The sequence below is a fragment of the Peromyscus leucopus genome, chromosome 2, assembly GCF_004664715.2.
Source record: "Peromyscus leucopus breed LL Stock chromosome 2, UCI_PerLeu_2.1, whole genome shotgun sequence".
NCBI lineage: Eukaryota > Metazoa > Chordata > Mammalia > Rodentia > Cricetidae > Peromyscus > Peromyscus leucopus.
Window position 1 is genome coordinate 130,739,783 of NC_051064.1, and position 25,687 is coordinate 130,765,469.

Here is a 25,687-nt window from a genome sequence, read left to right on the forward strand (position 1 = left end):
TTTCTTTTTTTTTTTTTTTTTTTTGGTTTTTCGAGACAGGGTTTCTCTGTGTAGCTTTGCACCTTTCCTGGGACTCACTTGGTAGCCCAGGCTGGCCTCGAACTCACAGAGATCCGCCTGGCTCTGCCTCCCGAGTGCTGGGATTAAAGGCATGTGCCACCACTGCCCGGCCTATTTTTCTTTCTGATACTTAAAATATTTCACAATTAGGATGAGATTTAGATCAGTTGGCAGAGTGCTTGTCTACCATGCACAAAGCCCTAGGCTCACCGTTGGGGAGCACTGGATAAACAGGGTGCAGTGGGGTACACCTATAATTCCAGTACTTGGGAGGGGGGAGGGGGACCAGGAAGCTGAGTAGGGCGTGCCTTGGGGGATGGGCAGGAGGCTCACTGGAGCTTGCTGGAGACTGCCAGCTTAATCCTGGTTCAGTGGGAGACCTTGTCTCAGGAATAAGGTGGGGGCGTTGATAGAGGGGGACGTTCTGCACCCTCCTCTGGCCGCTGCACGTGTACAGATGTTTATCCCTGTGCACACACACATGTGCATATACTACACAGAAAAAATTCATACCTAATGTTTTAGTAGAGTAAGCAGTTTCTTTGAATGCCTCTGAGACTAACCACTGTCGTTGGGAAGTGACAACCTTTTGAGGCTGGTGCCCTTCAGGCTCCTTTTCGTGAGTGTCTGTCCATGCAGATACGGCCTTAACCTTTTTGTGTGTGACTAGGAGCCCACTCTGACAGTATGGTTGTTTTTAGGCTCTGCACTGTTTGAACCTGAGCCTTTCCAGGTTGGTGCACACTGCTCTTTCTGCAGAAGTTCTGCCTTTCCTGACTCTGCGTCAGAGCCTTCTGTAGCTGTATTTGTCACGGCCATGGGCACTGAGATAAGAGACGGGGCAGGGACTTCGTTTTCTCATTCCTAGCCCCTGCAGGGTACTGAGAGCTGCCACCCAGCCTCACTTTGCCTGATGACCCAAGCAAGTGCCTTCGCCTTCCTGGATGTCATTCTTTTCTATGGAAGACGTGGGTATTAATAATACCTTGTGGGGTGATGGTGAGGAGTCAGTGCGGTGGATGACACATTTGGCATTTAACTCGGTGCTTGTGACAGGGCAGCTGCTCCGGGGTGTTCCTGAAATACGCAGTTCCGTTGTGTTGTAAGGGATGCTGGGGTGAGGCTCCTGCTACGTTTGATTTCTCCCCACTTAAGATAACTCTTACTTGGATGGGATGCCAGGATTGGGATTGCTAGGGCTGCAGCGTTTTCGGGGGGCTTGTTGGAGTGGAGCGGCGTGACCGGGTTTCCTGCCTGACTGGAGGCAGCCCACCACTGCGTGCTACTCCAAGCACCGTCCTTGATAACTGCAGCATAGCCTATCATCCCACAGCTGCCCAAACAACCCGTTGCCATGGAAACTGGTGCCAGCTGCAGGAGAAGAACTGGGGCTGGGTTGTGACAGGGACAGGCAGTGGGTGGTTAAGGACAAGGCTGAGTGGGGTGTGGACAAGCCTGGGTACAGAGCCCAGCTAGTTATCTACCAGAGCCCCTCAGGGGACCCAGAACTTTTTCCTGGAGGTTGCCTGGGTGGAAGCAGGGTCAGACGGAAGAGTTCAAGGTCAGGCTCTTAGTACACAAAGACTCCAGGTAGAGATTTTCCTGGGTTGTAATTGCCTTCTCTGTGAGGTAGAGAGCATCCGCTCAGCCCGAGGATCACTGAGCTCTGACAGCAGAGCTTGGCCATGTTGTATTCCATGAAACTGAGACTCTTGGAGGGGGTGGGACAGGGAGGAGGGTGTGAGGGCGCCATTCTCTTCTCTGTCTGGAGCTCTGCAGTATCCAGAGAGGTCAGGAGCTGCTCTGGGCATGGGGTAGGAGATGTGAGGAGGGCGGCTCTGGCGCTTTGCCTTCTTCCCTTTGGAATGCTCACCATAGTTCCTCTGGCCTGACCCAGACACCCTGGCTTAAGGTGCAGTCCGAAGCTGCCAAGTGTCAGGAGGCAGGGAGGGAGGAGAGAGTGTTCTCAGTGGGTGACCTAAGAATAGCTTGTTTGTCTGGGAATGTAGCTCAGGGGTAGAGTACTTCTCTAGCATGCACAAGGCCCTGGGTTCAATTCCAAGCTCTGCAAACCAACCAACCAATTAACCAAACAATTTCTCTTTCCCCTTCTCAACTCAGCTTTTTGTGTGTGTTTGTGATACAGATTCTCATGTAGCCCAAGCTGGCCTCAAATACACTGTGGAGCCAAGGATGACTTGGAACTTCTAATCCTCCTGCTTCTACTTCCTACATGCTGGGATTGCAGGCATGTGTACCAAGCCTGGTTTGTGAGGTGCTGGGGGCTGAGCCTAAGGCTTCATGGAAGCTGAGCAAATACTCTTCTGGCCAAGCTACACCCCAGCTGCAGCTCTTTTTACTGTGAATGTATTTGCTCTGTCAAGAGCGTCATACGCATCATCTCATTTAACCCTCACAAGAGCACACAAAGCCAACGTTGACATCCCCATTCAGCTGATAGAGAAAACTGGCGTTTGGAAATTATTGACTCACTCAAGCTTATAGGGACACAAGGGGTGGAACCTGTGCAAGCTGAGAGGCTACCAAAGGCCTGGATAAAGGGTTCAGATGTATAAGGAATTTTATTGTAATTTGTGGAATGATTAGAACAGAGTGGGGTTGTGGGGGGTGGGTGGAGTAGGGGGGGGTGTTCCTACCTGGATCTTGAAGTCTAGTGGATGGCATGGACAGGGTAATCAGAAAGCTGAAGTTCAGAAGACCATGGATGCCCAGAGGGTAGAGTAGGGCAGAGGACCAGGCTGTCAGAGCTAGGTCTGGACAAGGGAAATGGATGCCCAGCACACAGAGGAGGTAGGAGGAACATGCCGGGAAGATGGCAGAGCATGTGCAGAAGACTGAGGCGGGCATCCGGGAGTGGTACAGGGTAGAGTGGTAGGTGGGGTCAGGGAGGAGTGAGAAAGACCCGCACAGGCAGCGTTGTCTGGAGGAAGTGTCTGTCAGGAGGGAGTCTTTCTGAGACAGGAGCCAAGGTCTCTCCAGTCCACAGTTTTGTTTTTCTTACAGTATCTGTTGGTGAAAGAAATTTTTTGTTGTTTTTGGAGACAGGATTTCTCTGTATAGCTTTGTGCCTTTCCTGGAACTCACTTTGTAGACCAGGCTGGCCTCGAACTCACAGAGATCTGCTTGCCTCTGCCTCCCGAGCACTGGGATTAAAGGCGTGTCCTACTATTGCCTGGCACATTTTAGTTTCGGTCTCCCTGAATTTGATTACAGTAGACACCTCATTGTTTGGAGACTGAAGCTGCTTCACTTTGCAGAACATACAGGAACAACGTGCTGCTGTGTGCATGTACTGTGTTTTGTTTAGCATGGCAATGTATCTGCCATTGATTTTTGACTCACATGGACTAGGGATCCAGGTACAGCCTTTGTGTGGAAATGTAGCTGCTCTAACACCACATCTGGACCGATCCTGTCTTCCCTTGCTTACATACTGTGTGAGCACCATCACAGAACGAGCTGCTGTGTGGGTGTTGGATCGGAGTTCTAGTTTTCCCATGCTGCCCCTGACTGTGCTATGTTTATGTTGGCTCTTTCTTATACATATTAGAACTCGTTTGTCCATTTTCAGCCTCCTCTGATCCTGTTGGGACTTCAGTTGGTGCTGTATTGAACTGTCAGCCAGCTTGGGGAGGAGTAACATCTCCATAACACCAAGTCTTTAATCCTTGAACATGGTATACCTCTGTTTGAATTTTCTGGAATGTCTTTTAGTAGTTTTTGGTTTTTTTAATCTTATGCGTCTTTTTTCCAGATTTATCCCTAAACAAAATATCTATAGCTAACTTTTTATCATGAAAAATTCTCAATACATCTAAACATAGGTTGTAAGTGCTGGCTGGTGTGTTTTGGTTCATGGATTGGCTATGTCACCTGGCATGTAAGCAAACATGGCTGTATATTTACAACTTGCTTGTGGCTGAGTTCATGGTGGAGTGTCAGAGTTGAGCAGTTTTGACAATTATATAGCCAATATCAAAGATATTTTTAAACAGTTTGGTGCTGGTTAGGTGATCAGGACAGATTTTTGTCTAGTTCAGTAGAGGGAAGTATACAGTGTACATTGAGCTTAGCTCCTTTCTGTACAAAAAGCAACTGTGCATTTTAAAGAATGAGGAATACAGATGGGGGCAGGCAGGGACTTGGTCTAGGAAGTGAAAACCCAAAGTGTTGGTTGGTATAAACGTCAGCAGAATAATTCTTTTTCTAGATGACAGATATCAAGTCTAGGAGCTGGGTCCTTCAGATGTTGGCAGGAACAAGCAGTGAACTTGAGGGTCTCCTGTGCGTCTCCTCAGGCAGGCGATTTAAGTCTAGGGCCATCTTAGGGATGTAGTCTTGAGCTTCTAAGTCCTTGTAGACATAAGTCTGAGACCCAGTCTAGAAGAGCCCTCGAAGGGACTTGCGTAGAGTTTGGTCAAGGAGACACAATTTTTGCCACTGTTTACTCTGTAGCCCTTGACAGAAAATGATTTCTGAGTCCTTCGTGCTCTATATGGCCACCAAGTGTCACCTTACCTTCAAGCTGGCAACAGTTCCTTAATGGTATTAACAATTCAATACTCATTCAGCACCAGACTTCCAGCAGTGCTCATTTATTCTATTTAGTTAATAATAATTATTATTTTTAGGTAAGATTTTATGTGTCTCAGGTTTGGCCTTGTATAGAGCCAATAATGAGACGGAACATTTTGAGACAGGGTCTGAAATAGCCCAGACTGTCCTGAAACTCAGCATGTAGGTGAGGATGGCATTGAACTCCTGAAGCTCCTGAGTGCTGGGATCCAGGAGAGCACCAACGGGCCCCGTTTATGTGGTGCTGAGGATTGAACCTGGGGCTTCGTGAATGCTGGGCAATTGAGCCATATTCCTGGTCTGACCCTGAACTCAGATCCTCTTCCTCCCTCCTCCTGTGATGATTATGTGTGTGCATCACTGTACCCAGTTTATGTGGTGCTGCAATGGAACTGGGGCTTTGTGCATGCTAGGTAAGTATTCCACCTATTGATTGACATCCCCAGCTCTAATTCTTTTATATATATTTATATATATATTTTATATATATATAAAAGAGATAGGGTCTCCCTGTGTAGACCAGGCTGGCCTCAAGCTCATGCTCTACCTGCTTCTGCCTCCTGAGTGCTGGGATAAAGGGGTGTACCACCATGCCCAGCTCCTGATTTATTTTTATAGTTTGCCTTTTAATGTTGGATCCAAACAAAGTCTGCACATTTTAAGTGGTTGATAAGTCTTTCATGTCTCCTTTAATCCACAGGCTCTCTCTGTCTCTTGATTTTTTTTTTTTTCTGGTAAGCTGAAGAAATGAGGTTGTTTGTTCTATAATTTATTGCACTCCTGTTTCATAGTTAAACATGGTCCTTGGGTGTGTTTTTCCGTTGCTGTGAAAAATTCTGGAGAGGAACCTCCCCAGAGAGGATTTATCTTGGCATGCGATTTCAGAGGTTTTCCGTCCATCACATCAGGGAGGTCAGGGTGGAGCAGAGTGGGCAGACGGTGACCAGGAAGTGGGGGGATCACCATTGCTACAGACTTCCTCTTCCTCTTTGGTTCCCTCTAGGCCCTCAGCCAATGGGATGGTGCTGCTCACATTAGGGTGGTCCTCCCCGAGTAGTTCATCTTCTCCAGGAGACCCCTCACATGCCTCTCAGAAGTGTTCTTTGCATGCTGTCTCTCGGTACAGCCAGGCTGCAGTCGACTGACTCCCCCTCTCCCTTTCTCCGTAGTTCCCGCTGAATGCTGTTTGAATCAGAAGTTGGGTTAGAATTAGATGCTGTCTGGGGCTTGTGCCACTCCCGAGGTGGGGGTGTGGTGTTTCCATCAGAGGAGCCCACAATATCTGCTTGTACGACTTTATACTTTTAATGCTTTTCTAATGTGGTAACTTTAAAAACTGCAATGTCTGACTGTTGCTAGCTTAAAAAAAAAAGAAAACATGATTGATTTTTGCATATTGATTTTGTATGTAGGAATCTTGCTGAACTCTAACTAATTCGTATAATTTATCTGTTTGGCTGTTTCTGTGTTCTACAGAGACAGTTCCACGAGGACAAAAGGCAGTGATGGCATTTCCTCTACAATCCTTTGTGCCGTCCCTTCCCCTTCCTCACCTGCTGCATATAGAAAGAAGCCCGGGGAAAGCTGCTCTCCGGGACTTTGGTTTGTTCTGGGTCTTAAATGAAATTGTTCATGGTTTCATGTCTGAAGTGTTTTCCTACTGATGCCCTTAGCAGGCTGGGAAAGCTTTCCTCTGTTCCCAGATTGCTAATTATTCTGGATGCATGGTGCGTTTGGGGAGATAATCATATGACTTTTACCCCCTAATTTATTAATATGGGAGAGTTAATGAGTTTTTAAATGTTAAGCCTATCTTGCCTTACTGAAACAAGTACAACTTGATGATGTCCTGGTGGGTATTTGTGTGTGTGCGCGTTTCCTATTTTCTGAGTTTATCAATAATTTGCTTGTAATTTTTGCACTTCAATTGATGAGTTAATGGTCCTGAAATGACTGATCTGTGGGCTGTGTTGTCTTCTGGAGTCATTTCTATGAGGTTGGAATTACTGGGTTTTGGAACATTGTGGGAATAGAGCATTGGTTTAAGACAAACAAAAACCACCCCTTAGAATGGTATTTTTCTTCAGGAGAAATGCTTCCTCTCCGTGGATTGGATGTGTCCTGTGGTTGTAGTTGTGTTACAGAGTCAGCTAGCTGGCTGTGCTTTGTTTCTATCCGGATAGGAATGGTGGGTCTCTTGAAAAACCAAACAACAACAACAACAACAAAAAAAAAAAAAAAAAAAAAAAAAAAAAAAAAGAAAAAGAAAGAAAAGGAAAGGAAAAGAAAATGGTGGGTCAGATGCTGGTCTCTGGTAGCATTAAGGGAGGCAGCAGGCAGGTGGGGGGCACAGAAAGTGGCACCTTTCCGCCCTGCGGTTCTCCTATAGGCCTCAGGTATTGAAACTCTTTGTCCTAGAAGGTAATGGTTCGTGGATGGACCTGAGAAGTTGGGATTTATCGGCCCTTGCTTTCAAATGACTTTGGGACCTCCAGATAGGCCTATGTATTGAGATTCCTCAGCCTTTGGCAGCAAGCAGAGTTCCAGCCCTTCTGTAGGTCCAGGAAGGCAGGGTTCCTTGGCCATCAACACCACCAGCATCCAGTGTGAGATCTCTCAGCCTTGGGTCTGAGGCCCTTGGTCCTAAGGCTTAACTTGACAGCCTCATGGGATTCTGCTGCACGCAGGGTCTCTTGTCACTCCTCTCCGGGTCTTTACCCCCTCAGCCCCGGCTCTCGACCCTCTCTTGTTGCTTGCCCGTCTCCGCTGTCCTGTCTTTCTGGACTAGACGCTCTTGAATTGCTCAGGCCGCTGCTGAAGGTAAGGCAGCCTGGCGTGCCGGCTGCTGTTCCCGCTACACCTTCCCTTGTGTTACCAGCTTGGCCCGTGCCCACGAAGCTGGACACAAAAAGAGCCCTGGAGAGAAGGCTTTATTGAGTCTAATGTCCCAGCATCAGAGAGGCAGCACAGGCTAGTGTCCCCCAGCCATTTCTCTGGGGCTGAGTGGCTTGTTTCCATGGAATCTAAAGCCCGAGCAAGGGTGTTTGGACCAATCCCAGCGGTTTGTTTTGGACCAATCATAAATATTCCTTTTTTGGGATGCTCACAGGTGAGCCTCTCAATGCCAATCACAATCATTACAACTTTTGGGAGGACCGGTCACAGCTATCTGTTTTGGACCAACCCCAAACATTTGTGTGGGCCACTCCCAGCCTTTCTCAGCTCCAGTCACAACCCTCCTTCTGATAGCACACTGGGAGCATTGCTCCTGCCTGGCCTACGTGGAAATAGTTGGAGGGTGGTCTAGAGTTCACTGGGATGTGTGCTGGAGCCGGATGGGGCCTTTGCCTTCAGGCCCTCGGCGGTGAGCTGCCATAGCCCGTAGTTGGTTTGTTTTAAAGGTTTATTCATTTTTATTTTTGGTGTGTATGGTGTTTTGCTTGCGTATATGTCTGTGTACCATGCGCATGCGTGATGACCACAGGGGCCGGAAGAGGCCATCAGATCCCCTGGAACTGAAGTTACAGGTGGTCGTGAGCCACCACGTGGACTCTTGAAATCACATCCCTGTGTCCCCTGGAAGAGCATTTGGTGCCCTTGCCTGCTGATCTCCCTCCAGACCATGCTGTAGCTTTTTTCAAAAGATGCTCGTGGCGCATTCTGGTACTGACAAGAGGTAGTCAGGCTGCCTGTTGGACTAATAGTCTGTTTGCTCAAGGCAGCAAGCGAGAGTCCAGGGGCTGTTAACTAGGGCGTCAGGTCGCCTCATCACCAGCATCTTGATCACAGGAAAATGAACTTCAGAAGAGGCCCTTACAGTATAAACTTACAGAAGATGGGCCAATGAGGTGCCTTAGGAAGTCCGTCAAGGTGCTTTCCTGAGTTTGATCCCTGACGTCCATATGGTGGAAGGAGGTCACACACAAGTTGCCATCACCTCCGAAGCATGCCCTGCTACATAAATGGATGTAATAAAGTTAAAACACTCCCAACTTATCACTGACACTAATGGTGACTTGGACAGATTTTTAGCAGCACCTTACCATTGCTTCCCACTGCCCAGTGCTTCCGGAAGAGTGAGTTAGGCTCTTGTGTGTCTCCGTTATATTAATTATGCTGAGTCACATATTTTTTAAAATGTATTTTTATTTTATGTGCATTGGTGTTTTGCCTGCATGTATGTGTGAGGGTATCAGATCTTGGAGTTACAGACAGTTGTTAGCTGCCAAGTGGATGCTGGGAATTGAACCCCAGTCCTCTGGAAGAGCAGTCAGTGCTCTTAACTGCTCTCTCTCCAGCCCCCAACTCGGAGTCACTTTTGTTAAGTTATATTTTTCTAGATATGTGTCCATGTTATCTGCGTTTACGGATTCATTGGCAAATTGGCATGAGTATTTATTTCACAATGGCGTCTTGCTTTTAACTGCTGTGTGTTCCTAATTACTCATTCCAGCTCTGTCCAGATGTATTCTCCTCTTCTCTAATCATCCTGGGCAGGGAACTGCTTTCTTCAGAGAGTCCATGTTTCCTTTTGTTGTTCTGTTTTCTGTTTCTAATGTCTTTCTTCAGCACATTATTTCATAACACCAAAAAATGGCACTTAGTTCATAATTCCCCTTTTTTCCAATAAAGTCATTTAAAGCTATAAATGAACCTTTAAAATGTCACTTTCGCAGCACCCACAGACTCTAGCCTTTTCATCAGTCTCAATATTTTATACCTTTGTTACAAATTGTCTTTGCGTCAGTTGAAATCAGAGTCCCAGTTTTTCCTTATTCTCTTGTCCTGGATCTCACTTTATAGACCAGGCTGGCCTGGAACTTGCAAAGATCCTCCTGGCTCTGCCTCCTGAGAGCTGGGATTAAAGGTGCACACCACGGCTGCCCAGCTTCCCTCATCTTTTTATTTTGTGTGTGTGAATGTTTTGCCTGCATTGTTTGTAGGTGCACCATGTGTGTGCAGTGCCTTCAGAGCCCAGAAGAGGGCAGTAAACATTAGAATGAGTGTTCAGACCGTTGTGAGCTGTCATGCGGATGCTGGGACCTCTGTAAGAGCTGAAAGTGCTCTTGAACGCTGAGCCTTCTCCAGCCTTTAATTACTTTACTGTTGCCGTGAGGAAGCAACATGGTTAAGGCAACTTATAAAATAAAGTGTTGCATTTGGTTTATGGTTTTACAGACTTCAGATTTGATGATGGGACCTGGTGGTGATGCACACCTTTAATCCCAGCACCTGGAAGACAGAGGCAAGAGGATCTCTGAGTTCGAGGCCAGCCTGGTCTACAGAGTGAGATCCAGGACAGTGGATTGATGGAGGAGCAAAGGAACAGTTGAGAGTTCACAACCTGATCCGAAACCAGGAGGCAGAGACACTCAGAATCCCACAGTCTTTTGAAACCTCAAACCTGGCCCCTAGTGGCATACCTCCAACAAGGCCACACCTTCTAATCCTTCCCAAACAGTTCCACCAATTGGCGACCAAGTATTCAAGCATATGACCCTATGGGGCCATTCTCATTCAAACCACCACAGATGGTTTAGTGTTAAAAGTGTTTGCTGCTCTCGCAGAGGATCCAAGTTCAGTTTCCAGCACCCACCTGGGGGTTTACAGCTACCCGTTAACTCCAGTTCCAGGAGGTCCAGTGCCGTCTTCTGGCCATCTTAAGCAATGGGTGCACACATGATTCCCTTACAGGTAGGCAAACACTCACTAAATAAATAATACCAACCTTTTGAAATTTGCTAATCTTTGGGTTTTGGCCCAGCTGTGCAGTATTCTGTTCATGTATGTTACATGTGCGTTTGAGAGGAATGTGTGCCCTGTGGTTGTTAGGGGCGGTATTATCTATGCAGGGTAAAGTGGTTGGTTGGGGTTTTGTAAAATCTTTTTTCCTTCTTACCAGTTGTTTTTGTTGTGATGGTGAAATTGTCTTTTCCCCACAGTTCTGTCAACGTTCGTTTCCTGGCTTCTGAGATTGTGTTATTTGATGCTTTTAAGTTCCAAGCTGTAGCTCTGTGGTGGACCTGCTTATCGCTGAGTTGTGAAGTCTTTGGTTTTTATTATCCTGGCTCTGCAGTCTCTTATTGGCTGTTAATATCGCTCCAGTACTTTGTCGTGCTTGGCATATGCCCGCTCTCACATTCTCACTTAAGTCCATTTTGTCTCTTGGCTTTTTTCATCATTGTATTTTAGAAATAGCACTTACACTTCATAGTTGGATTTCCCCCTCCCCTCTCCTCCCCTCCCCTTTTTCTTCCTTCCTTCCTTCCTTCCTTCCTCTCCCCTCCCTCCCTTCCTTTCTTCCTTTTATTCTTTATCTTTCTCTCTTTCTTTCCTTTTTCTTTTCTTTTTTTTTTTCAGACAGGATTTCTCTGGATGTAGCCTAGGCTGTCCTGGAACTCTGTAGCCCAGGCTAGCCTCAAACTCACAGAGAACTGCCTGCCTCTGCCTCCTGAGTGTGGGATTAAAGGCGTGCACCACCACCACCTGCCTGGATTTTCTTTCTTTTTCTGCCCTGTCTCCTGCTTGCAGTGGAGCAAATAAACATCTTTTCTAATAAATGAATAAATAACTAACATAAGCCAAAACTACACAGAGAAGCCCTGTCTTTAAAAAAACCCAAAAACAAACAAACAGACCCTAAAATAAAAACCTGATAATTTTTGTGGTTGTCTGAAATATTAATTCATTTTGGTATTGCTTTTTTTCACTGGAGACATGATTTGATATAGCCCAAGCTGACCTCTTGCCTCTGCACCTGAGATTGCAGGCATCTGCTCCAGACCCGAGTGCGTTCCTGCAGCCGCTGGTTTCTCTGCAGCTCTTCTGTCCATCTCACTGTGTCCTACTTGTACCCTCTCAGTGGCCCTCTCGGGGATTTTAACACTGATAATTCACTTACCAAAGGACACATCTTCCCGAGTGGTAGGAAGGCCTTGAGATGCTTTAATTCTAAGCACGTGTCTTCCCAGTTTGTGTACTATTCTTACCCGGTAAATTGGTCCTTTCTTACGCTTTTAATCCCCCAAATTACACACCATCATTGTCATTCTAGACAGTGTTTAGGTTCAACACAATATTTTTCTTTTTCTTGGCTCAAAGTTCCTCATTGCAGCTTGTCTTTCCTATGTGGGGTAATTTGTCTTTCCTTCCAACTTAGGTTCATCCTTTAGCATTTTTAAATTTTTGGTCTTTTTGGTTCATTTTGTCTTAAGTACATTTTGTTTACTGAGTAACATACAATTATCCAGAAAAGCAACTTCTGTTTTTCTCTATGGTGCCTTTTCTCATTTTATGCTCAAGAAAGATTTTGCCGTGGTCTACAGTGGACTGTGGATGATTGCTTTATTTGAGCACTTTGAAAATAATTTCCTGCTGTCTTCTGCTTTTTCTTAGTGATACTGGGGAGCCAGCCTTGGCTAAGTGTGCATCCCCTTCATAGGCATGGTGGCATTTAGTGAATGGGTGAACGTGGGACCTTCTAGAATCAGACCTGCTGGGTTTAAATGTTAGCTCTCTGGTTTACTAAGTAATTAATCTCTGTGCCTCAGTTTCCTCTTGTGTCAGATGTGTTAATGACAGTATCAATGCTGACCTGAAGATGGAGGTAGTTCAGAGCGCCAACACCATTCTCCACAGTAGCAGACCATTTTAATGTTCTTGCTGGCTATTATTTTTTCTTTTTGGTTTTTACAGTTATATGTTTATTTTTCTAAAGATTTATGTGTCTGTATGTTCACTCTATGTGTCTAACTACCCCATGAATGCTGGTGCCTGTGGAGCCAGAAAGGGTGTCAGGTCCCCTGGAGCTGGAGTTACAGGTGGTTGTGAGTTGCTTAATGTGGGTACTGGGAACTGAACCCCAGTCCTCTGCAAGAGCATTAAGTACTCTCAATCTCACCAGCATCCCCCCCCCCCCCCCCCCCCCCCCCCGCTTTTAAATTGTGTGCATGCGTGTGCGCATGCTCGAGAACGTTTGGAAGTCAGAAGAGGGCATCAGCTCTCCTTGTAGCTGGAATCACAGGCGGTTGGGGCCGTTAGATGTGGATGCTGGGAGCAGAACTCAGGTCCTCTGAAGAGCTGCTAACCACCTCCCCAGCCTCCCTCTTGATGCTTTTTGAATTCCCTTATTACTGGGGATTGATGTCTGTAGGTGTGAGATTCCTTTAATTTTCCTGTTTGAACTCCACAGAACTTTTCAAAACTGTGAATTGTTATCTTTTATCATCAGTTCTGGAAAAATCCTTAGCTGTGTACCTTCAAGTGTTGCTTCCACCGAGTTTTCTTTGTGCTCTCCTAATTAGTTAGATTAATTAGTCCTGCTCACTCCTATCATTTGCATCTTCTTGACTTTGCTCCACAGTCTCTGTGCTCTGACTAGTCTGGATAATTTCTTGAAATCCATCTCCCAGCTCATTAATTGGCTTCAGCTGTGTCTAATATGCTATTAAAACCTATACACCGAGTTTTTTATTTTAATTATGTTTTTATTTCCAGAAATTGTGTTTGGTTCCCAGCTGAATCTGATTGTTTTCATCTTTCCCTTCACTCTTTTCTCCCTCTAACTGTATTCTACATTCATCCTGTTCTGTGTTCTGTCTGCTACGTCGACTGACTGAGCCTCTGGGGGCTGGTGGAAGGACCCCCGAGGCCAGAGCCAGCCAGAAGGCTTTCGACTGTGAAGGAAAGCCTGGTCTGATATCTCTCCTGCTCCCCTCCTCCCGCCCCCATGTCCCGTTTTCCTTTTTCTCCCTCATTCTCAATTACTTTTTTTGAAAGGCTGATTCATCCTATGGTTTGAAGAGGAACCAAGGGTAGATTCTCCCTCCCAGCACCCAAAGCCTTTCCCGCCGGCAGCCAGGACTATTAGGATCTGCAGAGACTTCCAGATATATTTTATGTGTAGTCAAGCAAATACACATTTAAAAATTCATTCTCTCTGTAACGCAAATGGTAGCATGCTACATATATTGTTCTGCACTTGCTTTTTAATAAAAAATATGTTTCTGGTTATGAAAGAAATACGTGCTCATTTTGAATAGCATCAATTCCCAAGTGTACACATGTAGAGAGTGAAAGTCTCCCTGGAATTCATTCCCTAGAGATAACATCTATTTTGCATCTATAAATATATATTTACATAAATGGGCTTATGCAACAGACACTGTTTTCTAACCTATTTTCCCCCCTTTCTCCCAACAACATATCATGATATCGTTCCATGAATCTTTCCACAGCTCCATGTAGCCCCTCAGTGTAGGGCTAGGGTGTGGAATGGGAAAGAATTAAGTTCCAGCATTAACTGCGCAGGTCAGTAGCGCAGGACTCTTTATAGCCGATTGAAGCCTCAGTCTCCTCATCTGTGAGGTGGTAACATAATGTACACCTCCTCATGGTCTGGAACAGCAATAAGCCCATGCAAGGCATGTGTACCATCCAGGCCCCCAGGAGAATGTCGTTTTTAAGTGACTCCCTCCCCTGTTCAATGATCACATAGAAGTTATAGTCTGGATGTGTCCTAATGTATTAACAATGCCCCCATTAGAAGACACTGTGTTATGCCCAGTGTCTTTGTTACAAATGCCAGCACACCATTCCTTTAAGTTCTCTGGGGGTGGGGTGGGTTACTGGGTCCTCTGGATTCTAATCTCTGTACCCCTTTATTTTTTCTCCAAGGAGAAGATGAGCGTGCCCTGTGGAGTGAAGCGTGTGTACTACGTAGGTGTCCTTCATCACCGCCCTCATCTTTGTTTGCTCTGGGATGTGGGTGGGCTGCTCCTCCTCGGCAGAGGCTCTGAGCCCTCTCCCCCAACCCCCTTACCTCAGGGATGCCGAAGCTTAGACTTCGGTTTCTCTCCAACCTTTCAGCCCAACTCCCCCCTACACACAGACACACGGACACACACAGACACACAGACACGCACACTTGCTTCCAACACAATCCCTGGGATTTGCAACATACTGAAAAGATTTAAAATGCACCTTTTAAAAGGAGAGAAAAGTCCAAAGGAAGCAAGAAAAGGAGAAAGCACTGGGTATCTTGTACAACACCCCCTCACCCTCCATCTACCAATCCTGAAAAGGCACAACTTCTGGGCTCCAAAGAAGCATTGAGTTTCCCGGCAGTAGTGGTAAAAAGGGAGCAGTGTATCAGACATGTTGAAACTACTCATCACTTCTAAATAGCCCTGAGGAAGTTTCTCCCAGGGACAACACATGGGTGGCGGTTGCTTTAGCTTCTCAGAGTTCCTGAAAGAGGCGTGAGAGATCTTTGAGGTGGAGTCAGGACAGGTGTGTCCTTCCTGATGGAGGGTCAGGAGGAGGGTCCCAGTGTAGGGCCTGTTTATGCAGGGGCTGGAGGTTAGAGGGGAAGTGGAGAGAGTGGCACGGAGACAGGTGGCTTCGTGTCTGGGCCAGAGGTGGCCAGGCAGCAGACACTGAGTGAGCCCTCCTATGTGCCAGGTCTTTGTGGACACTGGGGGTATAGTACTGACCCTGTCTTTATGGAGGTCTGCCTGGTGGAGGCCAGCGACAGTAAGTGATAGAAGCCGAGGCAGGGACTGTTTTGGACAGAGCGTGCTCTGTCCCTGCAGGTCTGCTCTGGGCCAGTGATCCAGCTCCTGGGAGCCTTCAGCGACAGCCAGCCAGGGAGACAGCTTGAAACTCTGGAGGACTTGACAAAGGTCAGCTCAGCCAAGAGGCAGAGAAGGCCCATGACTTCTCACCCTGCCGATGATCAGGTACAAAGCTAGCTTCCTTGTCTAAGTGCTAGTGATTAATCTTGCTTCCATGGGTACCTTCGACATGATGTCACTGAGGCCCAGGATGGGGTGACTCGGCTAAAGTCACACAGACCAGTGTTTAGAGGTAGGTTGGCCCTACTTGGCTGCTGGCCTGGGCTCTGTGGGTGCTCTTCTTACTAGGCGTGGGAGGTTGGGGGCACAGGGGAGTGGGCCTCCACTGTGTTTGGAAAGGTTCTATTGTGATCTTGGCTGACCCACATGTCCCGATGCACCAGGGTCCTTGCCATCTATTGGATATGGGACCATAGAGTGCTCTTAGATGCCTCCTTCACCCCAGAGCTCCTTAGGGATCTCTCTGTAGAGGCTGCGTGGCCGTGGGTAAACGGAGCCCCTCCTGGCACAAGGTAGCGCCGGCTGGAGTAGTCCTCTTTACCTTGCTCATCTCTCTCCACAGTGTGACCTCATGGAAACTGAGAAGCCTCGTCAGGAGGGGACTGAGGACCCAGGTGATGGTCCACAGAGCCTGGGGGAGGATTCTCATCCCGCTCCCGGCTTCGGCTAGGATCCTTTTCTTCACTCACCATCAGCCCAAAGTTCTCCTCCAAAGGAACTGGGGTCCTAGGTCCTTAAGGAGGGACCCAAGCCCCCTCAAATCTGCCCCTCCTCATGTTCCTTGAAGTCCCCTGGGATCACAAGACACATTCCCCCTCCCCCAGGTGAGCAGGAGTGTATGCTTCTGGATGTTGGAGTGCGATCCACTGTGGTCCGTGCCATGCAGGAGGTGCTGTGGACTCGGTAAGGCTTTGCTCCCTACCTCCCAGATGTGCTGACAGCTGTCCTGTGTAGCTCTGGGCCAGGCCACATTTAAGAGAGAGAGGGAGGGAGGGAGGGAGGGAGGGAGGGAGGGAGAGAGAGAGAGAGAGAGAGAGAGAGGGAGGGAGGGAGGGGGGGGGGGGGGGGGAGGGGGGAGGGGGGGAGGGAGGGAGAGAGAGAGAGAGAGAGAGAGAGAGAGAGAGAGAGAGAGAGAGAGAGAATCTAAACACATTTAGTACAGGAGGTCAGTGGTGAGCTGAAATGTAAACCTGGGTGTCTCTAATACATGGGTTCAGTTGCAGTGAGACTGTGAGCTGGGAGGGTCCCAAACATTTGAGCCCAAGGTTCTCGCTTTCAGATGGTGAGACCAAGCTCAGAGAAGGCAGGAGTTGGCAAAGGCCACACAGCAAGTCAGGAGTATGTCGGGGGGTTGAGGTTTCACTTCCCCACCCCAGCTTGGTTCTCTGCTCTAGTTGATTCCTTATCCCCCACCTTCAGGCTTGATCCTTTCCACACAGACCCAGCTCCTCTGGCAGGACCCAGGATCCTGGCTTTGACCCTTGTATTGCCCCTGGTCCACTGTGTAGCCTTAGCGTGAGCCCTGAACTCTGAGCTCTCCCTGTGTCAATGGAAGCTACACCATTTCTTCTTCTTCACAGAGCTGGGGTGGGAGTCACCAGGTCCGTGGGGAAGCACCCATGACAGAATGGAGGTAGCCCAGTCTCTGTTCCCTACCCCTGCATTTCCTTCTGAGGCTAGGCGAGTGGACAGCTTCCCTGCTCAGGGCTGGCTTGTCCTCACAGTGTCCAGGAGCTTCCCGACCTGTTGCTGAGGGAAGAAGAGGTAGCCGGCATTGCAGAGGGCATTGAGGCGGCCCTCTTCCACCTGACCCAGGACACCAACCTCCGCTACAAGACCAAGTACCGCAGCCTGCTCTTCAATCTGAGAGATCCCCGGAACTCTGTGAGCTGGGGGAGGTGCAGCCGGCCCAGCCCTCCCTTGGGGACACCCAGAGCAGACAGCAGGTTCAAGTGGGTGCTCCCAGGGTGAAACGGTGCATTCTTCCTCCCCACCCAGGACCTGTTTCTCAAAGTGGCTCACTGTGATGTCAGCCCTCACGACCTGGTACAGATGAGCTCAATCCAGCTGGCCCCCAAGGAGCTGTCCCGCTGGCGGGACCAGGAGAAGAAAAGGGTGAGCTGGGGGGACAAATCACACGAGGTGGGGGGGGGGCTGTGTGTGGGTGTGCGTGGGCCCTGAGATGGAAGATGGTAACAGAGGAAGCAGGACAGATGGACAGTCAGGACTGAGGAAGAGCTGGAGGAAACAGCAGGCTGGAGGGAGAGAGTCTTCCAGGACAAAGGTAAGAAAACAGGCCACACTCGTGTGTTGGTGTGGAGTTAGGCTGTGTGGAGGTGGGAGGACTTCCGTGAGGAAGTTCCTAGTGCTCTTCTTCCCATCCCAACCTCAGGTTTGAAGGAAGGGGTCCCACAGCTCCACCCTCCTCAGGCAAATCATCCTGTCCCCTGCCCACGCCCGTGGACCTCGCCCTGCGTGGAACTCTTGGGAATAGGGAAGGCGTGACATTGAGCGGGCTTTTGGGAAGGCTGGCCTAACGTTTGGTGGTCAGAGGTGGCCCGAACTGGTCCAGGGCTGAGGCGCTGAGGAGGAGAGGGTCCCGAAGTGCTCTTCTGGGAGAGCTAATAGCCCAAGCCCAGCCAGTGACTCCAGGTTCTCAGCCAAGTTTCTGTCCAGGCACTGGTGGTGTCACAGGATGGGAACAGCTGTGTAGTTCAGAGGTCAGTGCAGCCTCTGTGCAGCAGCCGTTCAGAATTCCAGGGTGCCGGGGGAGCTGGCCACATATGCACGGAGAGCGCTTGCCACATACGCACGAAGCCCCGAGTTCGAGCTCCAGCATCCATGTGAAAAGTAGGCAGATCCCTAGGGCTTGCTAGTGAGAGACCTTGTCTCACAAAGCAAGGTGGATGGCTCCTGAGGGAGCACATCAAAGATCAATCTCTGGCTTTCCACGAGCACGTGTACACACGTGCACATGCATCCAGCCAGCCACTGACATGCAGGCCGGCATGTGAAGAGTTTCAAGGTAATGAACACAGAGCCTGAATCGAGTGAGGGCCTTTTGGAGTACAAGGCCCAGCGTACATGTCCTCATCATGGGGCCCCTCTGCCGGGGTGTGGGGGTACAGGACCCCTATCTTCCTGCACCATTAGCAAAGGAGAGGCAGGCCTCCAGTTTAGGTGACATTGATCAGCAAGAAGAGTGTCAGCTAGCTTGGGGTTGCTATGAACCTCGGACTAGGCTGGGCCTTCTCCACGTGCTGTTTAATACGGTCCTGTTTAATACCGTGTTCTTAATCCCCAGAGAATAGATAAACTGAGGCTTAGGGCCACTAAGTGGTGGCCCAAAGTCAAACTAATCCTTAAATCTTTATTAATGGCCCATCTGGGACTCAGCCTGTTCCAGACACCACAGCCTCCCCCGGGGTGGAGTCGGGTGGGGCAGCCAGAGGCATAATTGACTTGGGTGAAGGCCAAGTCCAGGAACACTTCCTAGAGGAGGCAAGTCTTCAGTGAGTAGAACCTGGAGGGGTAGGGCTGAGGGGGCTCGCTTTCTAAGTGAGCAGAGAGAGGCTGGAAAACAGGGGGGGGGGCAAGGAAGGAACTTTGCGGAGGGAAGGGAGTTGACTGGGTGCTTGGAGGCCCTGGCTGAGTCCGCCTTGGCCTCTGTAGGGCCTGGACATCCTTGAGCAACAACAGAAGGAGCTGTCTAGACTTCCCGCCTCCAAACTGACTCACAAGGGCGAGGTAGAGATCCCACGGGACTCAGACCAGATGCTGACCCTGGAGGACCTGATGGTAAGGGACCACCTGACTTAGGCACAGGTGCCCCACTCCTGTGGGGCCCTGAGCAAGGTCACTGCCTACTCCATGGGCTCCATGTTCAAGGTTTAGCAGGCTCTGTGATCCTGGCTGTTCACGGTGGAGGCCTGAGAGCAGGTGGTGGCAGTCTGCCTGAGGGCTGGGCTTCCTTCTTTCCTGTTCAGAACACTTACCGTGAGTGGCATTAAGGCTTGTCATTGCGGTCACCCCAGCCCCAGCTGTTCTGGCTTCGGGCACTGGCTTTTCTAGATGTGAAAGACAGAGACCCGTTTCATTAGTGGGTTTATTTGCTTGGAGATGCCACAGGCAGGGAATGGCCCCACACCCTGGGCCGTCCAGGTGGAGAACCTCCTGAGCTCGCCCTTGTACCCAGAGAAGGCCCAGCATCTAAGTCTCTCATTGATGGGTCGGCTCCATTCCCTGACACATCCTGTACCATCCTACAGCCGAGCGCCCCCATCTTGCCCAGAGCCTGACCGGCATCTCCATGTCCTGTGGCCAGCAGGACCTTCCCCTTGCCCCACATCCATCCACTCTCAGAAGGCCACTCTGGCTCGGTTGGGGGTCTCCTTGGGTCAGTTGTCACCTGGTTGTGTGTGTTTCTGGTCAGGAGATGGGCGGAGGGCAGGCAAGTCCCTTAGCTTATGCTCATTCCCTCAGTACAGATTGGTTGAACTCCTCCTGGGTGTTAGGCCCTGGAGGAAATGACAGCAGACGTGATAAGACAAACTCCAGCCCCCCCCCACCCCCTCACCCCCCACCGTCCCCCCCACCCCGCGTGGCATCCAAGCCAAGAAGAATCAGTGACTGTGCAGAGAAGAGCCCTCAGGGGGCACAGCTGCTACCCAGCACACCCCGAGGCACGTTCCCTCAAGAGGCTGAATGTCAGCACTCGAGAGGGACTGGAGACACAGAGAAGAGTGTCAGGAGAAGGGAAGAGAGGAGATGGCAGAGGAGAAGGTGACAGAGAAGAGCGATCTATATTGAGCATCTGCCCCTCTTACAAACAGCATCTCGTTTGAACTGACACAGTACGCGCCACAGCCTTCCAGAAGCCCGAACCGTTGACCCAACTTAGTGTAGTGGGCAGGAGTGGAGTGGAGATGTGACCCTGGTAGCGTTTCGAGGATCCCTCTGAACCCTCCGAACGCAGCCTGCCTCTGTACTTGGAAGGGATTTCTAATGTGAGGGGAAAGAAGGTTAAAGGCTTGTTCTTCCGGATTCCGTCATCTGCTTCTCAGAACCTGACTTAAGGAAAGGTTGCAAAATTTAGGAAAATACTTTGTGTATGAGGATGCCCTCAGGGCTCTGTGACAGCTGGAGGTGATCAGCAAATGTCTAGCAACGGAGGTGACAGTCTGCCCCATGGTCTGTCCACAGGGTCTAGAGAAGGGGGCAAATGTCTTTATTGCAGTTAACGGGAAACATGAGAATACAAAGGATATTTGACCCCAGCTATTCCTGAAAGGACCCCCAGACTCTCTGCATAGAGAGACTATGACAAAGGGCACCCAGAGACTCAACGGTTGTTGTTGTTCTTAAAGTTACAATTTTACGGTTTTTTTTTTTTTTTTTTTTTTTTTTTTTGAGACAGGATTTCTCTGTGTAGCATTGGAGCCTTTCCTGGAACTCACTCTGCAGCCTAGGCTGGCCTCGAACTCACAGAGATCCACCTGGCTCTGCCTCCTGAGTGCTGGATTAAAGGCATGCGCCACCACCACCCCGGCAATTTTTTGATTTTTTTTAATTTCCCAAGTTTTCTTTACAAATTTCCAGTAAAATTGTAAAAATTATAATTATAAAATTAGAAAAGAAGCATATTTAGAAAAATAAGCCACATTCCCGAGACTCTCTACCCACAGAGGACTCTCGACCTCCCCGGCCACATTGCCATCTGTCCCTTTCTGCCCTCGTGCTTTCCAGGAACCCATGATGCCCCAAGAGAACAGCCAACAGGCCCTGACGACCCCCCTGGAGGACACCACAGATCAGCATCAGCACCACATCTGGGACTCCAACTGCCACATCTGCAAGGGTGGGTAGGAAGGCAGGAAGGGCGTCAGTGGTAGCTGGCTGGAGCCACATGTGGGCATCAGCCACAACCTGGGTGGGTAGCCCGGTTCGAAGGAGGCAGAATGGGAGAGCCTGAGCTGCAGGCCACCTTGGGATGAAGCTGGCTCAAGTCTCGGTCATCAGGCTGCGGCTGTCTTCTGTCTCTGCCTGCTCATTTTTCAGTTCTTGTTTCTGCTCTTTGCAGACTGGAAATCCTCAACCGAACTGCCAGGCCTCTCCAGAGCCATCATGAACAAGGAGGAACATGTCATCTGGAAAGCCCCAAGTCCAGCTCCTGTGTCCTCTCCAGGGATGCTCACAGTGGGGGAGACACCTTCTAAGGAACCACAGGACAGGTATGGGACTGGGAACCTTCAGGGTTCCATGCTAGTGACAGGTGAGGTGAGCATGGGTGGGAGAGGCCACCAGCTGGCGCTATAACAAAGCTCCCTTCCGTTATGACCTTAAGTCTTCCCATGTCCGTGAGCCTCTGTTTTTCTATCTGTGAAATGGAACTCATGCAGCCTCCTGGTTCCCTGCTGCACCAGGCCATACTTGGATCAGTACTCAGGTCTCTGCAGTGAGCACGCAGGACTGGCTGTGCAAAGGAAGGGGTGCTGGGGACATCCTAATGAATGACTCTGCCTGGCCCTGCCCTGTCCCTCCTTCTAGGCTCCAGATGCCTGCTGGACACAAAAATGTCCCACCCAGCCCTCCGCCCTGGGAGGGCTCACTAGACATGTTCTCCATCAAGCGTTTCCGGGTCAAGGCCCAGTTGGTTTCGGGACACAGCTGTCAGCTTGTCCAGGTACTCCACTTCCGCCTACGAGGACTCCCTTCCATACTGCCCAGCCCAGTGGGTAATCATCCATCGGTTCTACACATCACCAGGGAGCCTTATGCCAACTATGCTTGAGGCCAGATGACACACTAGCCTGATCCTGAGACACACTGAGCGTGATAGCTCTCTCTACCTCAAGGCATAAGGCAAGAGAGGTTCTGGGAGAGCATCCTGGGGCCTCTCAGCTCACCGGAAGGTTTAGGAGTGATTGTTGACTGACTGATGGCTAAACTGTTAGGTGGGGAGTGAGTGTGAGCCTGTGAGACTTTGGCCAGAACAACCTGTAGGCCTTCAGGGGCAGTTAGAGCTCTCTGGGGAGCCCCTGAGAGTCTGCCTGCCCTTCTCCTCAGGCTTTGGCCTGAGGTGATGGGAAATGAAACTGTCTAAAAGGGTGGGAAGCTGGGTGCTGACCAATCACCTGCCCCCAGGCTCTGCCGGAGGTCATTCGCTCAGCAGGCTGCCTCCGTCCGAAGGACCTCTGGGATCTTCTAGACCTCATGTGCCCAGCCAGAGCAAAGGTAAACAGCTGCTTTTAGGGTACCCTCTCCTTCCCTCCCCACCTAGACCCTAGGCTCATCAATGACCCTGGGCAAGATCCCCTGTCTGTCTTCTTCCTAGAACAGTGGTTCTCAACCAGTGAGTCACGACCCCAGGGAGGTCAAACGACCTTTTCACAGGGGTCCCATATCAGATATCCTGCATATCAGATAATTTGCACTATGATTCATGACTTAAGTTGCAAAAAATCACAGTTATGAAACTGTAACAAAAATAATTTTATGGTTGGGGGATCACTGTATTAAAGGGTGGCAGCATTAGGAAGATTGAGAACCACTGTCCTGTTGAGTCTGAGTGTGCCTGCAGGCCAAGAGGATGACGGCTCCTTTGCCACTTCCTGTTGTATCCCAGGACATCTGCGTGGTCCGACTGTGTCCCCATGGGTCTCGGGACATCCAGAACTACCGCATGCTCTACTCCTACCTCAACAACAAGCAGCGGCACTGCCTGGCCACTGTGCAGCACGCGAAGATGGTCCTGCTGCCCCTGCCCGCCTTCCAGCCTCTGCCAGCCCGGCTGCGCCCTCTGGGAGGCCCAGGTGAGAACCCGGTGTATACCTGAATAGGATTGCAGCCACGGGTGACCCCGGGGTGGCAGGACAGAGGCAGATGCAGACAACTGACTGAAAGGTTAGGAGGGATGGGCCTGACTCTGTAGCTGCCTTAGCCAGGCCTGGCTTCAGGGCAAGGATCGGCCTAGGCGTAGCCCTAGGAAGGCGCCTATGGAAGAGGACCTTAGGGACGCAAGAGCGGCCTTAAGACCTTTCTGGGCTGCAGTTCCCAGTATTGGAAGCAGATTGACGCGTCCTCCATCAGGTGGTTCTGGGCAAAAGCCCAGCTTGTCTTGGGACATAGCTGCCAGCTAGTCCAGGTCCACCTTCTTTGTTCACGAGGTCTCCCTCAGTGCTACTGGCCAGTCCACAGCTATTCACCCTTCATTCATTCAGAAGTCGTTGCCTCACTTTGTGGTCGGCACAAGGACAGATGATACACCAACCCCCTGGATGGTATAGACTGTCTCCATGAAGCCTTGAGGTCAAGCCAGCCATGCCCTACCCTCTGCCAGGTGACCCTTGATCACCTAGACCAAGCTTTTTCTGAGACAGGCTCACTTGCCTGCTCAGCTTTTCTCCATCTCACTGTCAGGAAGTTCTCATGATCAAACTTCCAGACCCACGGCAGCTTTTAGGGAACCCATGTCGGCTTCCTCCAGGTCTTGGGACCCTTCCTTCTCCTCTTCCCAGGTCTTGAAACCACTCACACGAGCCTGTTACTAGCGGTTCTGTTCCCTAAGGATGGGCTTCCAGACACAGCTCTGTCCGTCCCTGTGGGGAACAGGGTTCCCAAGACTGCCTCCTTCAGCAAACGAGTGGAGAGGAGATGCTACCAGCCAGAGGACAGGGCATCAGAGACCACCCCGAGAGGATCACTTTCCCAAGGGGAGGCCCCCAAACAGAGCTTGGCCAAGGGCAGCCTGGCTCCAAGGAGTGGTTGTGCTTGGCAGAGCCTCCCCAGAGGCAGGGGGAGGCAGGGACCTGGCTGGGGACAGCAGTCCCCAGAAGCAAGTTGGTGCCACCCCCGACATCCCAATTCAGGTGGGCCGGTTTTCCCCGGCATTGGCCGTGGACAGCACCTCCACAGGACTTCCTGTTTCCACCAAGACCTACTCCAGCACCTCAAGGTCTTAGTGACCATGAGTCACCAGTTCCAGGCCTCTCTGTGGCCCGCTGGCCAGGGGCCTCCCCTCCCCTCCTCTGCGGTATCTGCAGTTCCGGATCCCCCTGGGTCAACCCCAGACCCTTCTCTGGGCCCTATGGATGGAGGTGGCTCTGAGTGTCTTTGGCCGGAGAGGCCTGACCCTTCTTCGGACCCACCGGAACAGAAGTGTCCATTCCCTTACTCTCAATGATAGTGAGAGGAAAGGCCGGCCAGCGTTCCCCCACCCGTCCAGTTTGTATCCGTTCTGCAGCTTGTTTGATGGTGATTTTTGGTTCAATTAAAAACTTGACAAAATAAGAATTGCATCTGATGGCTGTGTAGGAGCGTCTCTAGTCCCATCCAGATGTGGCTTGGTGTCTTTGAAATTTTTTTTCCACAAGTGCATGACCTCCCCTATTGCTGATGGGGGGTTCTGAACCATCAGTTTGCTGCAGGACAAAGGTTTTGCTTTGTGGCTTCTGGAGGCATTTTAAAAAAATACTCTGAGTTGAGTGTGGGCATGCACACATTTAATCCCAGCACTCCGGAGGCAGAGGCAGGCAGATCTCTAGAGTTTGAAGCCAGATTGTTCTACATAGTGAGTTCCAGGCTAGACAGTGTTACACAGTGAAATCCTGTCTGTGATGGCTATATTATTTTATTTTTACTTACTTACTTATTTGTATTTTGGAGACAAGGTTTCTTTGTGTAATCCTGGCTGCCTGGGAATTTGCTCTGTACACCAGTCTGGCCTTGAACTCAGAAGCCTGACTGCCTCCTGAGTGCTGGGACTAAAGGCGTGCACCACCACTGCCCAACCCTGTGATGACTATTCTTGACTTGACTGCATCTGGAATTAACTAAAATCCAAATGTCTGGCTATACCCTGTGAGGAGTTTTTTTTTTTTTCCTTAACTAAATCATTTGAAGTGGGAAGACCCATTTCTAATCTGGATCTTTGAGGTGGGAAGATCCACCTTTAATCTGGGCCACACCTTCTCTGCTGGCAGCCTACAGCAAGGACATGGGAGAAGGGAGCTTGCTCTCTTTGCCTGTTTACTCTTGCTAGCAAGTCCATTCCTTCACTGGCTTAGAGCCTACTACTTAGGATTCTGGCATATACTGAAGACCAGCTGAGACAGACCCCCTTGTAGACGGAGCAACTACTGGATTCTTGGACTCTCCATTGGTGGACATTGTTGGACATTACAGACCATGGATTGTAAGCTGCTCTAATAAATATATAATATATATATATATATTCATTCTATAAATTCTGTCTCCAAAACAAACAAACAAAAAAACCAACCAAACAAACAAAACCCAAAATCTGGATTAAGGGAAAGAATCAGTGGCGGGAGAGAAGACAGCAGGGGTTGGAGGAGAGAAACTGACGAAGGACACGAGGAGGTAGAGGTGTTCGGAAG

At 49.7% G+C, this 25,687-nt stretch overlaps 1 protein-coding gene across 1 annotated transcript; it reads left to right on the forward strand.

The window, feature by feature from the left end:
- The first annotated feature begins 908 nt into the window (after positions 1-908).
- On the forward strand, positions 909-24,540 carry Spocd1 (SPOC domain containing 1). Its single transcript, XM_028887667.1, has 14 exons — positions 909-1,028; positions 14,332-14,373; positions 15,249-15,395; positions 15,853-15,904; positions 16,115-16,193; positions 17,015-17,174; positions 17,289-17,405; positions 18,963-19,088; positions 21,036-21,147; positions 21,370-21,520; positions 21,837-21,972; positions 22,434-22,523; positions 22,915-23,101; positions 23,807-24,540. The coding sequence occupies exons 1-14, from the start codon at positions 1,005-1,007 to the stop codon at positions 24,469-24,471; spliced, it is 2,088 nt and encodes a 695-aa protein (XP_028743500.1). The 5' UTR covers positions 909-1,004; the 3' UTR covers positions 24,472-24,540.
- Positions 24,541-25,687: the final 1,147 nt, after the last annotated feature.

Bases quoted from the DNA above. Each gene is read 5' to 3' on its own strand.
- Spocd1 (XM_028887667.1), top strand. From the start codon at position 1,005: ATGTCATTCTTTTCTATGGAAGAC. The intron at 17,406-18,962 runs GTGAGCTGGGGG...TGGCCTCTGTAG, and splicing joins GGGACCAGGAGAAGAAAAGG to GGCCTGGACATCCTTGAGCA. The intron at 21,521-21,836 runs GTATGGGACTGG...CCCTCCTTCTAG, and splicing joins TCTAAGGAACCACAGGACAG to GCTCCAGATGCCTGCTGGAC.